The following is a 14,797-nucleotide window of genomic DNA, read 5'->3' on the forward strand; positions in this document are numbered from 1 at the left end:
TCCTGAATGCCAAGCGTCACAACTGGAGGAAATCTGACACCATTCCTATGGTGAAGCATGGTGGTGGCCGCATCATGTTTTGGGATGTGGTAGGGACTGGGAGAATAGTCAGGATTGTGGGAAAGATTAATGGAGCAAAGTACAGAGAGATCCTTGATGAAAACCTGTGAGAGTTATCAGGATCTTAGACTGGGGGCTATGGTTCACCTTCCAACAGAACAACGACCCTAAGCACACAGTCAAGACAAGGCAGGAGTAGACAAGTCTCTGAATGTCCTTGAGTGGCACAGCCAGAGCCTAGACTTGACCCGATCTAACATCTCTGGAAATACCTGAAAATAGCTGTGCAGTGAAGCACCCCCATCCAACCTGACAGAGCTTGAGAGTAACTGCAGAGAAGAATGGGAGGAACTCCACAAATACAGGTGTGCCAAACTTGTAGCGTCATACCCAAGAAGACTCGAGGCTGTAATCGCTGCCAAAGGTGCGTCAAGAAAGTACTGAGTAAATGGTCTGAATACTTATGTAAATGTGATATTTCCGTATTGTTTTTTTAATACATTTGCAAAAATGTCTGTTTATTATGGGATGTTGTGTAGATTGATAAGAGTAAAAAACTATTTAATCAATTTTAGAATAAGGCTGTAATGTAAGAAATTTAGAAAAAGTCAAGGGGTCTGAATATTTTCCCGAATGCACTATTTGTACCAAACCAGGAATTTTCCTCAAGTGGGGACTTTCAGTCTATGGATTGAGAGGCAAGGCATCCATCCATTCTCCTCACCAGTTTTGCCAGTGTTCTTGATCTTGTTCATTGTATAATTGTCTCCGTATTTGGTGAAGGTGAAGGCAGTCAGGGTTTCATCGCCCACTGCCGATGCAGAGACGATGTTGATGGGAGACTGTCGCGATCCATTGCAATGTTCTGTGGCAATGGTGGACCAAGTGGTGTCACCTTAACATATAATCAATCATACCATGGTGTCAATGTATCGTATGTTTATAAGGGTCACATTATATGCTAACACATTAATTCTATAGTCTGTTATCCACCACCATCACAATAATTTCAAAGCAAATGCTTAATGTACAATTTGTGAATAAAAACACTGTAACCAGTGGGTAAAACAAATACTTACCACAGCTAGGATCATGGTAACACCACGCTGATAAAAGGGAAAAAGTTATGCAAAGTGTCACAAAACTAATAGTAGAAGACAGTCACAGGGCAACAAAAAAATATAATAATCACTTACAGCCGCCTGCAGCACTGATTGCAGTGAGGACAAATAGAGCTGCATTGATAACCACAAGTCGATTCATCTGAAAGCAAGGAAAAGGCAATTATAAATGAAGCCGGACATCCATTTTACTTTTATTTCAATGTCCACAGACGTACAGTTTTGATCCAGTATGGACCAGCCTTGATTTCAATGTCCACAGACATACAGTTTTGATCCAGTATGGACCAGCCTTGATTTCAATGTCCACAGACATACAGTTTTGATCCAGTATGGACCAGCCTTGATTTCAATGTCCACAGACATACAGTTTTGATCCAGTATGGACCAGCCTTGATTTCAATGTCCACAGACATACAGTTTTGATCCAGTATGGACCAGCCTTGATTTCAATGTCCACAGACATACAGTTTTGATCCAGTATGGACCAGCCTTGATTTCAATGTCCACAGACATACAGTTTTGATCCAGTATGGACCAGCCTTGATTTCAATGTCCACAGACATACAGTTTTGATCCAGTATGGACCAGCCTTGATTTCAATGTCCACAGACATACAGTTTTGATCCAGTATGGACCAGCCTTGATTTCAATGTCCACAGACATACAGTTTTGATCCAGTATGGACCAGCCTTGATTTCAATGTCCACAGACATACAGTTTTGATCCAGTATGGACCAGCCTTGATTTCAATGTCCACAGACATACAGTTTTGATCCAGTATGGACCAGCCTTGATTTCAATGTCCACAGACATACAGTTTTGATCCAGTATGGACCAGCCTTGATTTCAATGTCCACAGACATACAGTTTTGATCCAGTATGGACCAGCCTTGATTTCAATGTCCACAGACATACAGTTTTGATCCAGTATGGACCAGCCTTGATTTCAATGTCCACAATATCCAAAACGTCCAAAAACATAGACTGCCTGTGATTGGTTCAGATTTGGTCCCGTCCGGATCAGCCTTGATTTGACGCAAACATAGAAGTCTATGTTTGTGGACGTTGCGGACATTATGGATGCTAAATCAAGGCCATCTGTGGATGTTGAAATCAAGTCCAGGGTGGACTGACCCAATTTCAACCACCTTTTAACATCCTTGGCAAGTTTGGACTCTACTCAACTATGCTCTACTGTACTGCCATGTACTGTGCTAACACTTTAAACACAGACATTTATGATTGGTTCAGATTTGGTCAACCAAATTTGGTCTTGGTCGGGGGTGTACTTTGTAAGTGTTTATCTTACATTTACATTTTGGGCATTTAGCAGACTCTCTTAACGAGAGCGACTTAGTGCATTCAACGGTAATGCTTCATTTAAGAGGTCCTTATTACAGTGCAATTACCCATTTAAATCATACTGTTCAGGAAGGAGACGCGTTCTGTCTCCTAGAGATGAACGTACTTTGGTGCGAAAAGAGCAAATCAATCGCAGAACAACATGAAGATCCTGGAGGAAACAAGTACAACACTATCTTTTTACCTTTATTTATCTAGGTAATTCAGTTAAGAACAAATTCTTATTTTCAATGACGGCCTAGGAACAGTGGGTTAACTGCCTGTTCAGGGGCAGAACGACAGATTTGTACCTTGTCAGCTCGGGGGTTTGAACTTGCAACCTTTTGGTTACTGGCCCAACTCGTATCCTGCGTTGGCAAATTGCGCTGTGAAGACACTGATGCAACCACCTACCTCTGTGAGAGTGGATTCTCAGCCCTCACTAGCATGAAAACTAAATAAAGGCACAGACTGTGTGTGGGAAATGATTCAAGCCTGAGACTCTCTCCAATACAACCCAACATTGCGGAGTTATTTACATCCATTCAAGCACTGTCACGCCCTGGTCGGAATATTTTGTGTTTTTCTGCATTTATTTGGTCAGGCCAGGGTGTGACATAGGGTTTTGTGGTGTGTTTTGTCTTGGGGGTGTCTAGCATAGTCTATGGCTGCCTGAGGCGGTTCTCAATCAGAGGCAGGTGATTATCGTTGTCTCTGATTGGGAACCATATTTAGGCAGCCATATTCTTTGAGTAATTCGTGGGTGATTGTTCCTGTCTCTGTGTTTGTTGTCACCAGATAGGCTGTATAGGTTTTCACGTTCCGTTTGTTGTTTTTGTATTATTCGTTTTTCATCTTCATTAAACATGTATCAAGATGTACCACGCTGCATTTTGGTCCGCTCCTCCTTCACCAGACGAAAGCCGTTACAGAATCACCCACCACAACAGGACCAAGCGGCGTGGTGACTGGCAGCGGCAGCAGGAGCAGCGAAAGGAGGAATGGACATGGGAAGATGTTTTGGATGGCAAGGGATGTTACACTTGGGAGGAGATACTGGCTGGAAGAGATCGCCTCCCATGGGAACAGGTGGAGGCACTTAGGAGAGCAGAGGCAGCCGGAGAGAGGAGCCAACGATACGAGGGAACACAGTTGGCAAGGAAGCCCGAGAGTCAGCACCAAAGATTCCTTGTGGGGGCTCACAGGGAGTATGGCTACGCCAGGTAGGAGACCTGCGCAAACTTCCTGTGCTTACCGGGGGGCTAAAGAGACCGGGCAGGCACCGTGTTATGCTGTGGAGCGCACGGTGTCTCCAGTGCGGGTGCATAGCCCGGTGCGGTACTTACCAGTTCCTCGTATTGGCCGGGCTAGAGTGGGCATCAAGCCAGGTAAGGTTGGGCAGGCTCGGTGCTCAAGAGCTCCAGTGTGCCTGGCTTCCTGTGCGTGTCCTCGGCCCAGTACCACTAGTGCCAGCACCACGCATCAGGCCTACAGTGCGCCTCGCCTCTCCAGCGCTGCCGGAGCCTTCCTCCTCTACAGCGCTGCTAGAGTCTACCGCCTGTTCAGCGCTGCCAGAGCCTTCCGCATCTACAGCGCTGCCGGAGTCTCCTGCCTGTTTAGCGCAGCCAGAGCTGCCAGCCTGTTTAGCGCAGCCAGAGCTGCCAGCCTGCATGGAGCAGCCAGAGCTGCCAGCCTGCATGGAGCAGCCAGAGCTGCCAGCTTGCATGGAGCAGCCAGAGCTGCCAGCCTGCATGGAGCAGCCAGAGCTGCCAGCCTGCATGGAGCAGCCAGAGCTGTCAGTCTTCATGGAACAGCCAGAGCTGCCAGTCTGCATGGAGCAGCCAGAGCTGCCAGTCTGCAAGGAGCTGCCAGTCTGCAAGGAGCTGCCAGTCTGCAAGGAGCTGCCAGTCTGCAAGGAGCCGCCAGAGCTGCCAGTCTGCAAGAAGCCGCCAGACCTGTCAGTCTACATGGAGCAGCCAGAGCCGCCAGTCAGCATGGAGCAGCCAGAGCCGCCAGTCAGCATGGAGCAGCCAGAGCCGCCAGTCAGCATGGAGCAGCCAGATCCGCCAGTCAGCCAGACTCTTCCAGATCCGCCAGTAAGCCAGGATCTTCCAGATCCGCCAGTCAGACAGGATCTTCTAGATCCGCCAGTCAGCCAGGATCTTCCAGATCCGCCAGTCAGCCAGGATCTTCCAGATCCGCCAGTCAGCCAGACTCTTCCAGATCCGCCAGTCAGCCAGACTCTTCCAGATCCGCCAGTCAGCCAGACTCTTCCAGATCCGCCAGTCAGCCAGACTCTTCCAGATCCGCCAGTCAGCCAGGATCTGCCAGAACCGCCAGCCAGGATCTGCCAGAACCGCCAGCCAGCCAGGATCTGCCAGAACCACCAGCCAGCCAGGATCTGCCAGAACCGCCAGCCAGCCAGGATCTGCCGGATCCAACTACCTGCCTGAGCTTCCTCTCAGTGCTGAGCTTCTTCTCAGTGCTGGGCTTCCTCTCAGTGCTGGGCATCCTCTCCAGAAGATCATATAAAGATTAATTAGTGTTCTATATAACATAACCCAATATAATAGCATAGTAGCATAGTATAACGTTACTGTTACATCAAAAACACCACATTAGTAATTTCTTATGAGATTTTATGAGGGTTAGCTGTGTCGTCCCCGCAAAAAAATATTATGTGGCCAAAACTCAACAGCACACGTCACTAGACCGATTTAGCTTGGATTGAAACAGAATACAGGAAGGCTATAGTTTGTTAGCACCATCTGCTCTAATTTATCATCACAAAAAAGTAATTGAAGGCCCCCTGTTACTTAAACACACATGAAGTAATGCTAATGACACATAACATTAACAACTATTGTAATGCGTTTTTGAAATTTTACCATTGACCAGTGAAACAGTCCTCTTTTCAACCTTCTCATGTTTAAGACTAATACAACATGTAAAAACACCACTGGAGATACAACTCACCACTATAACTGGGCCTTTGTTGCCTCCTTGTTGTGCAGTCTGAATCTTCTCTGCTTTCAGTCTGTCTGTTTGTCTGTCCTTCTCCTTGCTCTTCTCTGTTGTCACTGTCTGGCTTTGCTTTTTCTTGTGCTCGTCTGTCTGTCTGTCTGTCTGTCTGTCTGTCTGTCTGTCTGTCACTCCTAAGTTTTGCTGTTACATAATATAGCCAACATATTGGTAGGGAAATGAATTTCAGTAAAGTGACAGATAAAACATTTTGAATAAGAATGACCACTCCACCACTTCTACCCTGTCTGTCAGCTCTGAACACATTATAACCCGCAATATTGATATGATTCCAGAATGTCCCCTGAGATCCAAGTTTCAGTCAATAGAAGAATGTGCGGTTTTGTCTGCATAGCCCAGATCTTGATGTATTTCACTTTAGCAAGTAAGCCCCTAATGTTCAGATGTATCAACCCAAGTTCTTTACGAAGTTACATGTTGTCTCCAACTCAAATGACAACACCCCTGTCAGTATAGACAACAGTACGACGATAACACTTAGAAAGGATGGGAGGTATTACCTGAGAGGGGCTTGGTCTGTATCTGAGTCAATATCTTAATGTGGCATTGAAATGTGAAGAGAGGGTCCATGATCATTTGATTTATGCATTATGACATTTTATTGATTGTTTGTTCTCGGATTTTCATTCCAGCACATGCTGAATAAATTTACTCACCAAGGGTGAGGCTAAGGAATAGCCAACTCTCAGTGTCCTTGCTTCTGCCAAAACATCTGACCGTGGTTCACCTGTTCACCAATTTTCTCCTCCTGGCCTACCCAGTCACCCACGTGCCCACACTCATTTTCAAATAGGATTCTGTAACTGTTACTGAGAATGTGGTCGTAGTTAAATGGTTGTGTTATAGGAGAAATCATAAATATTTCACAAAGGTCTACTGCAATCTTGTTTGGAATTCCATTCTGCAATATTATTTTAATTGGAAATAAAACTTTTGAGTTTTTTAAGGTGAAAGTAGCTGTAACGGTTTTCTTCACGTGAAAGAGAGTCAGACCAAAATGCGGCGTGGCTATTGCGATCCATGTTTAATGAAAACAAAGTAAACACGAATCAAATACAAAAACAATAAACGTAACACGAAAACCGAAACAGCCTAATACTGGTGCTAAGTAACAAAGACAGAACAAGAACATAAGGACAATCACCCACAAACCCAACACCAAACAGGCTACCTAAATATAGTTCCCAATCAGAGACAATGACTAACACCTGCCTCTGATTGAGAACCATATCAGGCCAAACACAGAAACAGACAAACTAGACACACAACATAGAATGCCCACTCAGATCACACCCTGACCAAACAAAACATACAAAGCAAACTATGGTCAGGGTGTGACAGTAGCGAAAGGAAATGCATTTAAGGCTAAAAATAGTCCATAGAAACAATTAATCCCCCCCAAAATAAGTATTTTTAACATCAGGAAAAGTATTTTAAATGTCCAAAAACAATGTTTTTTCAACATTCGGAATAGACGTCTTTTAAAATTTAATTCAGAACTGAACATGTACGTGATTTTATGTCTAGAAAATAGATATTTTCAACATAATTGTGCTCCCTGGGAGATGATGAAAATGCAAAGCAACATAATTGTCTATGTAGGCAAAAATAATTCCAGACTCCATAATTTATCAAGGGTATGTACGACTATAGCTACAACAAGCTACAACAAGGGGTGGGAAATGCCCAGTGGTGGAAAAAGTACCTAATTATCATACTTGAGTTAAAGATACTTTAATAGAAAATGACTCAAGTAAACGTGAGTCACCCAGTAAAGTACTACTTGAGTAAAAGTCTAAAAGTATTTGGTTTCAAATATACTTAAGTATCAAAAGTAAATGTAATTTCTAAAATATACTTAAGTATCAAAAGCAAACCAGATTGCGCAATTTCATTTTTAATTGACAGCTCAGACATCATTTACAAATAAAGCATGTGTTTAGTGAGTCCGCCAGATCAGAGGCAGTAGGGATGATCAGAGATGTTCTCTTGATAAGTGTGTGAATTAGACCATTTTCCTGCCCTGCTAAGCAGCTAAGTAACGAGTAATTTCGTATTCATTCCTTTACAGTTGTGTGTGTATAAGGTAGTTGTTGTGTAATTGTTAAGTTATATTACTTGTTAGATATTACTGCATGGTCAGAACTAGAAGCACAAGCATTTCGCTACGCTTGCATTAACACCTGCTAACCATGTGTATGTGACAAATACATTTGATTTGATTTAATTTTGGGTGTCAGGGAAAATGTATGGAGTTAAAAGTACATAATTTTCTTTGGGAATATAGTGAAATAAAAGTAAAATTTGTCAATAATATAAATAGGAAAGTACAGATACCCCCCAAAAAAGACTTATGTAGTACTTTAAAGTATTTTTACATAAATACTTTACACCACTGGAAATGCCATTCCTAATGTGACCATAAAGCAATGAATGAAGGTGTGAAAAGGGTATGCTAACCCTTATTCGTTACTCCAATTCCATTGCATTACATTGAGCCATTGGATGTCCCCTTTAGCCTTGTAAGAAACAAGCTTTGATACTCAGACTCTGCCCAAAAGCTGTCTAAATGTGAATACGTCTCCCACACTATACAGTATTGAAAACCTTTGGAACTTAACTTTCATATAAACGAGAAATAATTGTCCTAATACGAAAGATACACTTACTATATACAGTTTAGGAAAGTTGCAACCCGCTGTATTCTCAAGAACACCGCCTCCAATTGAAACTTTACTTCATCCGCTGCAATGTCTGCTGCAAAAGTTCTCCAATGGAGCATAACTGGATGGGAAGCTTTGTACCTCGGCTGTGGGGAGTGATTGTCTTTCTCCTGCGGGTGCAACCAGGATGCAACTTTGCTAAACTGCATACAGTAAGTGTATCTCGTTTCACAACGTTAAAATAGAGCATTCGGATTGCAGTTTACATGTAGCCAGCTTTCCTCCATACCATCAGCTGAGAACCCAAGACCAGGACCGGATGTAAGCCCCCTTGGGTTCTCTAGAGCAGAGCTTCCCCTGGGTGCACGTTTTGTTTTTTGTCCTAGCACTATATCGTGCGCCCAGGGGTGGCCCCAGGACCAAGTTTGGGAAACCCTGCTGCAGAGCTAAGGTAGACTAATTCCTTAGACTCGAGACCCCAACCTCACACTCTCTGCAATGCATGCCTTGGTAAAATACTAGGCAGCATGAAAACAAACAAATTAATCAAGCCACTGCTTTCCCATCACGTGATTTGGCATAAATGCAGTGAAACAGATCTACCATATTAGCCCAGCCTGGTTAATGAGATGTGCGCCACTTCAAACATGTCATATCTTAAAAGCAGGGCATATTGTGCCATAAATGTCTGTTTGCGTCAATGCCAGAATCATCTTACCTTGAAGTTGCACCTGTCTTCACTTCTCCGTCCTGTATGCTCAGCCTCTGATGCTCTCACTCTATTTATTTAGTTGCACACCTCAACCAGGTAAGCTTAACACGCCTCCTTTATCCTCCCGGATGGAGGGTTTCAAGTTGTAGGTTCAAAGTTGTGTAGTACTGTAACAAGAACGCCCATTTGACAAGACAGAAATTTATGTGACTTTTGCCAGGAAAGTGTTTCAGTTCCTATGGCAATAACAGTATTTCAAGACTAAATGGGACCTTAAGAAAAGTGAAACAGTGCAGCTTTAGCCAACTCCAAAATCTTGACTTCAGAGTGGTCCTCATAGTGACCCAGTCAACCTAAATAGAGTGACATGATTTGACAGTAGGCTATTTGGGCTGAAGTTCATAACAGTATTTTAAACAATACAACTGCTCCAGACAAAATACATCCATAATGGCACTTTATTTCCAACCTGACTTAGAGACAAACTAAATAGATGAATATAGATTAGGGGAATATCCTCACATCTTTGACTCCCTATTGGATAAAAGCATGTTTGCTCTCTACACAAGAACAAGTGTTGTTAATTCTTCTTTCACATTCTATGGTAAACGATGACCACAGTCTGTGTCTTGCCCGCACTGTTGCAGGCAATCAATAGAAATCATGCAAATTCGATTTTCTTTCCTTCCCAGCTAACACATTTCATTGCTTGGAAGTTGTGCGCTCGTGTGTTTTTGGATTCACATTGGTTGTGGGAATGAAGTTAGTAAAACTGGGAAGTTTTTTATAAACGTTCTGAGAAAAAAAGTGAATATTTCACCTGTTCTGGGAACATTTATTTTTAGGTTGCAGGGAGAACATTATATTCTGGTTCTTTCAAAGTTTTCCTGGGAGGTTTAATGTTTCACACTGGAAATAGAAATTATAGGTTATTTTGAGGTTTTTGAATAACTTCCTTAAAACCTTCACTGAATGTTTCAATATGACTTAATAACACTGTTAGCTTATTTTGGATGACACTTTCTTGAACTCCAAGCATAGATAGGACACATGGAATGAATTTCCTTGGCATTACTCATGCAAACACATGTCTGTTTTATTGTGACATGGCATCTGTGATGGCTTCTGTATAATCTTCTGTTCTCTATCCATGAAAATTAGTCAGGATGGAGCTATTATGTTTTTCTACTCATACAAAGCTGCTCATTTTAGTACTTAAGTAAAAATACTTGAATACACTACTTAAGTCGTTTTTTGGGGTATCTGTACTTTACTATTTATATTTTTGACAACTTTTACTTTTACTTCACTACATTCCTAAAGAAAAGTATGTACTTTTTACTCCATACATTTACCCTGACACCCAAAAGTACTAGTTACATTTTGAATGCTTAGCAGGATAGGAAAATGGTCAAATTCACACACTTATCAAGAGAACATCCCTGGTCATCCCTTCTGCCTCTGATCTTGCAGACTCTCTAAGCACATGCTTCATTTGTAAATGATGTCTGAGTATTGGAGCGTGCCCCTGGCTATCCGTAAATTTAAAAAACAAGAAAAAAGGTGCTGTCTGGTTTGCTTAATATAAGGAATTAGAAAATATTTATACTTTTACTTTTGATATTAAACTATATTTAAAACCAAATACTTTTTACTGGGTGACTTTCACTTTTACTTGAGTCATTTTCTATTAAGGTACCTTTACTTTTACTCAAGTACGACAATTGGGTACTTTTCCCAGCAATGATTATGATTAGGTGTGGCCAATTAGGAGGCGCGGTGAATACAACTGAACAAACAAAAGAATTTAGAGCAGGGGCATCAAACACATTCCATGGAGGGCCTTAATGTGTTACACCCTGATCTGTTTCACCTGTCATTGTGCTATTCTCCACTCCCCTCCAGGTGTCACCCATCTTCCCCATTATCCTCAATTTATTTATAGCTGTGTTCTCTGTTTGTCTGTTGCCAGTTTGTCTTGTCAAGCTTATCAGTGTGGTTTTCCATGCTCCTGTTTGCCTAGTCTCTGTTTTCTAGCCCTCCTGGTTCTGATCTGTTCTGCCTGCCCTGACACTGAGCCCGCCTGCCTGACATTTCAGAATGCCCTGACATTGAGCCTGCCTGCCCCCTTGTACCTTTCAGACTCTGATCTGGTTAATGACCTGCCACCTGTCATCGACCTGCCTATTACCACCCCCTTGTATTTTAATAAATATCAGAGACTCAAACCAACTGCCTCCTGTGTCTGCATCTGGGACTTGCCCTGTGTCGTTATATAATGCCTACTGGTTTTTGTTTTTTCCTTTCAATTAAGCCCTAGACAACCAGGTGAGGGGAGTTCCTTACTAATGAGTGACTTTAAAACTAGTTAGGGATAGGCGGGACGCAAATGTCTCAACTGGCCAATTGCCAGGGAAAATGCAGAGCGCCAGATTCAAATAAAATACTATAAAATTCCAACTTTCATTAAATCACACATGTAAGATACTCAATTAAAGCAACACTCGTTGTGAATCCAGCCAACATGTCAGATTTTAAAAATGCTTTTCAGCGAAAGCATAAGAAGCTATTATCTGATAGCCTGCACCATCTGCACCAGCAGTAAACAAAGGAGCTAGCATATTTCAACCCTGCAGGCGCTACACAAAACGCTGAAATAAAATAAAACATGCATTACCTTTGACCAGCTTCTTTTGTTGGCACTCCAATATGTCCCATAAACATCACAATTGGTTCTTTTGTTCGATTAATTCTGTCGATATACAGTGTATCCAAAATGTCCATTTATAAAGCGCGTTTGATCCAGAAAAAAAACAGCTTACAAAAAACGCAACGTCACTACAAAATATTTCAAAAGTTGCCTATAAACTTTACCAAGATATTTCTAACTACTTTTGTAATACAACTTTAGGCATTTTTAAACGTTAAATATCGATCAAATTGTAGACGGGGCAATCTGTGTTCGATACAGGAATGAAAACAAACCAGTGCCACTTTTCACGTCTTGTGCAACTCACAAAAGTGTACCCAGTTCCTAGTTGGCCTACTTCTTCATTGCACAAAGGAATAACCTCAACCAAATTCCAAAGACTGGTGACATCCAGTGGAAGCGGGAGGAACTGAAAACAGGTTCTTAAGAAATATCTCTTAGTAATGACATGTCAGGGAACAGAGAGAGGCAAAAAAAATCTGAACAGTTAGTCCTCGGGGTTTTGCCTTCTGCATAAGTTCTGTTATACTTACATACATGATTCAAACAGTTTTAGAAACTTCAGGGGGTTTTCTATCCAAATCTATGAATAATATGCATATCTTATATTCTTGGCATGAGTAGCAGAAAGTTGAAATTGGGCACACTATTTATCCAAAAGTGAAAATTCTGCCCCTAGCCCCAAGTTGTTTTAACGTTCTCTGAACTGAATGACAAACCAGTTGGAGAACATTCCTAGAAAATTACAACAATTGAAACAAATGTAACTGTTTCAACTTCTGGGAAACCTTCTGTTAAAGTAATGAAACACCACGAAAAAAATTTCCAAACCCAAGCAACCCAAGCAACTATTCTGCACTGTTCCCAGAATGTCCTGGGAAGGTTCTATGCTAAATAAGCTGTAAGAAACATGGTTCTCAGAACATTAGGTGCTAGCTGGGTTGTCTCTCCACCTTTTCCATTACAACCTACACCACTCACTGATATAAACTGTGGGGAGAATTGAAATAACATATTGAAATAGAAACAAGGAAACTCAGGCGAACACCATTATATGCCAAGTGAATCAATCATCCAACAGGTTTAAAAAAAATGGTTCTCGGCTAAAATTTGTAGATCCTAATGAAGATGCATGTCAATGGTGGGGACCCAGATGTCATAAGCAATGTGTCACATTTGTTGTCGGAAGGAGACCAAGGCACAGCGTGAGTAGAGTTCCACATAATTTTAATAAATCAAACCTCACTGAACAAACCAACAAAACACTATACAAAATCATGCTGACAGGCAACTACACATAGTCAAGATCCCACAACACAAATGAGGAAAATGGCTACCAAAATATGATCCCCAATCAGAGACAACGATAAACAGCTGTCTCTGATTGGGAACCATATCAGGCCAACATAGACATACAAAAACCCTAGACATACAAAAACTAGAGTACCCATCCTAGTCACACCCTGACCTAACCAAAATATATAGAAAAACAGAGATATCTAAGGTCAGGGCATGACACCATGGCAAAATGTGTAGAATTGCAGGAAATTAACTTTAACGGTTGACTTTTAGGGACAAAAAACAGTCCAACTTCTCCTCTTTCTCAATTTTCACACAGAAATGGTGTGTGCCTTTGGTGGTTTATCGATGTGTCATACTAGTCATGCGCGCCACGATCGACGTAGATAGTTCATTAGCTAAGCTAGCCACTTGTAGCTAGACAGTTACTCCTCCAGAATGTGTTGACAACGTCATTTCACAGGATTTGTTTTTGTACGGAAGCTGTAGAGATTGGTAAGAAATGGCACTTATGAAGCCCAAAATCATATCTTATATATATATATATATATATACATTTTATACAGTTTAAAGCTGTGATTTTTGCGTTTTTGCCTAATGTCGACATTTAAACTTACCTTCCAGTGTTTCCAGATTACTATTAAATAGGACCAACAATTAATAACAATATGAATAGGTTTCTTTCGAAAAAAGCTAATTAAGTATGTTAAAAAAAACTGCTTTTTTATCCCAGTCATTAAAAAATTGTATGCGGGAGTACCCCAACAACAGAATGGTGTGGGTGTATACCGGTCATTACATTTTTGTATGCGGGAGTACCCCAACAACAGAATGGTGTGGGTGTATACCGGTCATTACATTTTTGTATGCCCAACAACAGAATGGTGTGGGTGTATACCGGTCATTACATTTTTGTATGCGGGAGTACCCCAACAACAGAATGGTGTGGGTGTATACCCATTACATTTTTGTATGCGGGAGTACCCCAACAACAGAATGGTGTGGGTGTATACCTGTCATTACATTTTTGTATGCGGGAGTACCCCAACAACAGAATGGTGTGGGTGTATACCGGTCATTACATTTTTGTATGCGGGAGTACCCCAACAACAGAATGGTGTGGGTGTATACCGGTCATTACATTTTTGTATGCGGGAGTACCCCAACAACAGAATGGTGTGGGTGTATACCGGTCATTACATTTTTTTATGCGGGAGTACCCCAACAACAGAATGGTGTGGGTGTATACCAGTCATTACATTTTTGTATTCGGGAGTACCCCAACAACAGAATGGTGTGGGTGTATACCGGTCATTACATTTTTGTATGCGGGAGTACCCCAACAACAGAATGGTGTGGGTGTATACCGGTCATTACATTTTTGTATTCGGGAGTACCCCAACAACAGAATGGTGTGGGTGTATACCGGTCATTACATTTTTGTATGCGGGAGTACCCCAACAACAGAATGGTGTGGGTGTATACCGGTTCATTACATTTTTGTATGCGGGAGTACCCCAACAACAGAATGGTTTGGGTGTATACCGGTCATTACATTTTTGTATGCGGGAGTACCCCAACAACAGAATGGTGTGGGTGTATACCGTCATTACATTTTTGTATGCGGGAGTACCCCAACAACAGAATGGTGTGGGTGTATACCGGTCATTACATTTTTGTATGCGGAGTACCCCAACAACAGAATGGTGTGGGTGTATACCGGTCATTACATTTTTGTATGCGGGAGTACCCCAACAACAGAATGGTGTGGGTGTATACCGGTCATTACATTTTTGTATGCGGGAGTACCCCAACAACAGAATGGTGTGGGTGTATACCGGTCATT

At 42.0% G+C, this 14,797-nt stretch overlaps 1 protein-coding gene across 1 annotated transcript in view; it reads right to left on the bottom strand.

Moving 5' to 3' along the window:
- Positions 1-14,797, bottom strand: part of LOC135506780 (uncharacterized) — a 63,428-nt gene that overhangs the window by 25,003 nt on the left and 23,628 nt on the right. The window contains exons 10-15 of the mRNA XM_064926160.1: positions 6,295-6,376; positions 4,971-5,039; positions 4,018-4,137; positions 1,257-1,323; positions 1,140-1,166; positions 785-955 (exon numbers count right to left, since the gene is read on the bottom strand). Of these exons, the coding sequence (XP_064782232.1) occupies positions 785-955; positions 1,140-1,166; positions 1,257-1,323; positions 4,018-4,137; positions 4,971-5,039; positions 6,295-6,376 (536 nt within the window). The remainder of the gene's footprint in view (positions 1-784; positions 956-1,139; positions 1,167-1,256; positions 1,324-4,017; positions 4,138-4,970; positions 5,040-6,294; positions 6,377-14,797) is intronic.

Source organism: Oncorhynchus masou, chromosome 3 (assembly GCF_036934945.1).
Source record: "Oncorhynchus masou masou isolate Uvic2021 chromosome 3, UVic_Omas_1.1, whole genome shotgun sequence".
In the NCBI taxonomy this organism is placed as follows: domain Eukaryota; kingdom Metazoa; phylum Chordata; class Actinopteri; order Salmoniformes; family Salmonidae; genus Oncorhynchus; species Oncorhynchus masou.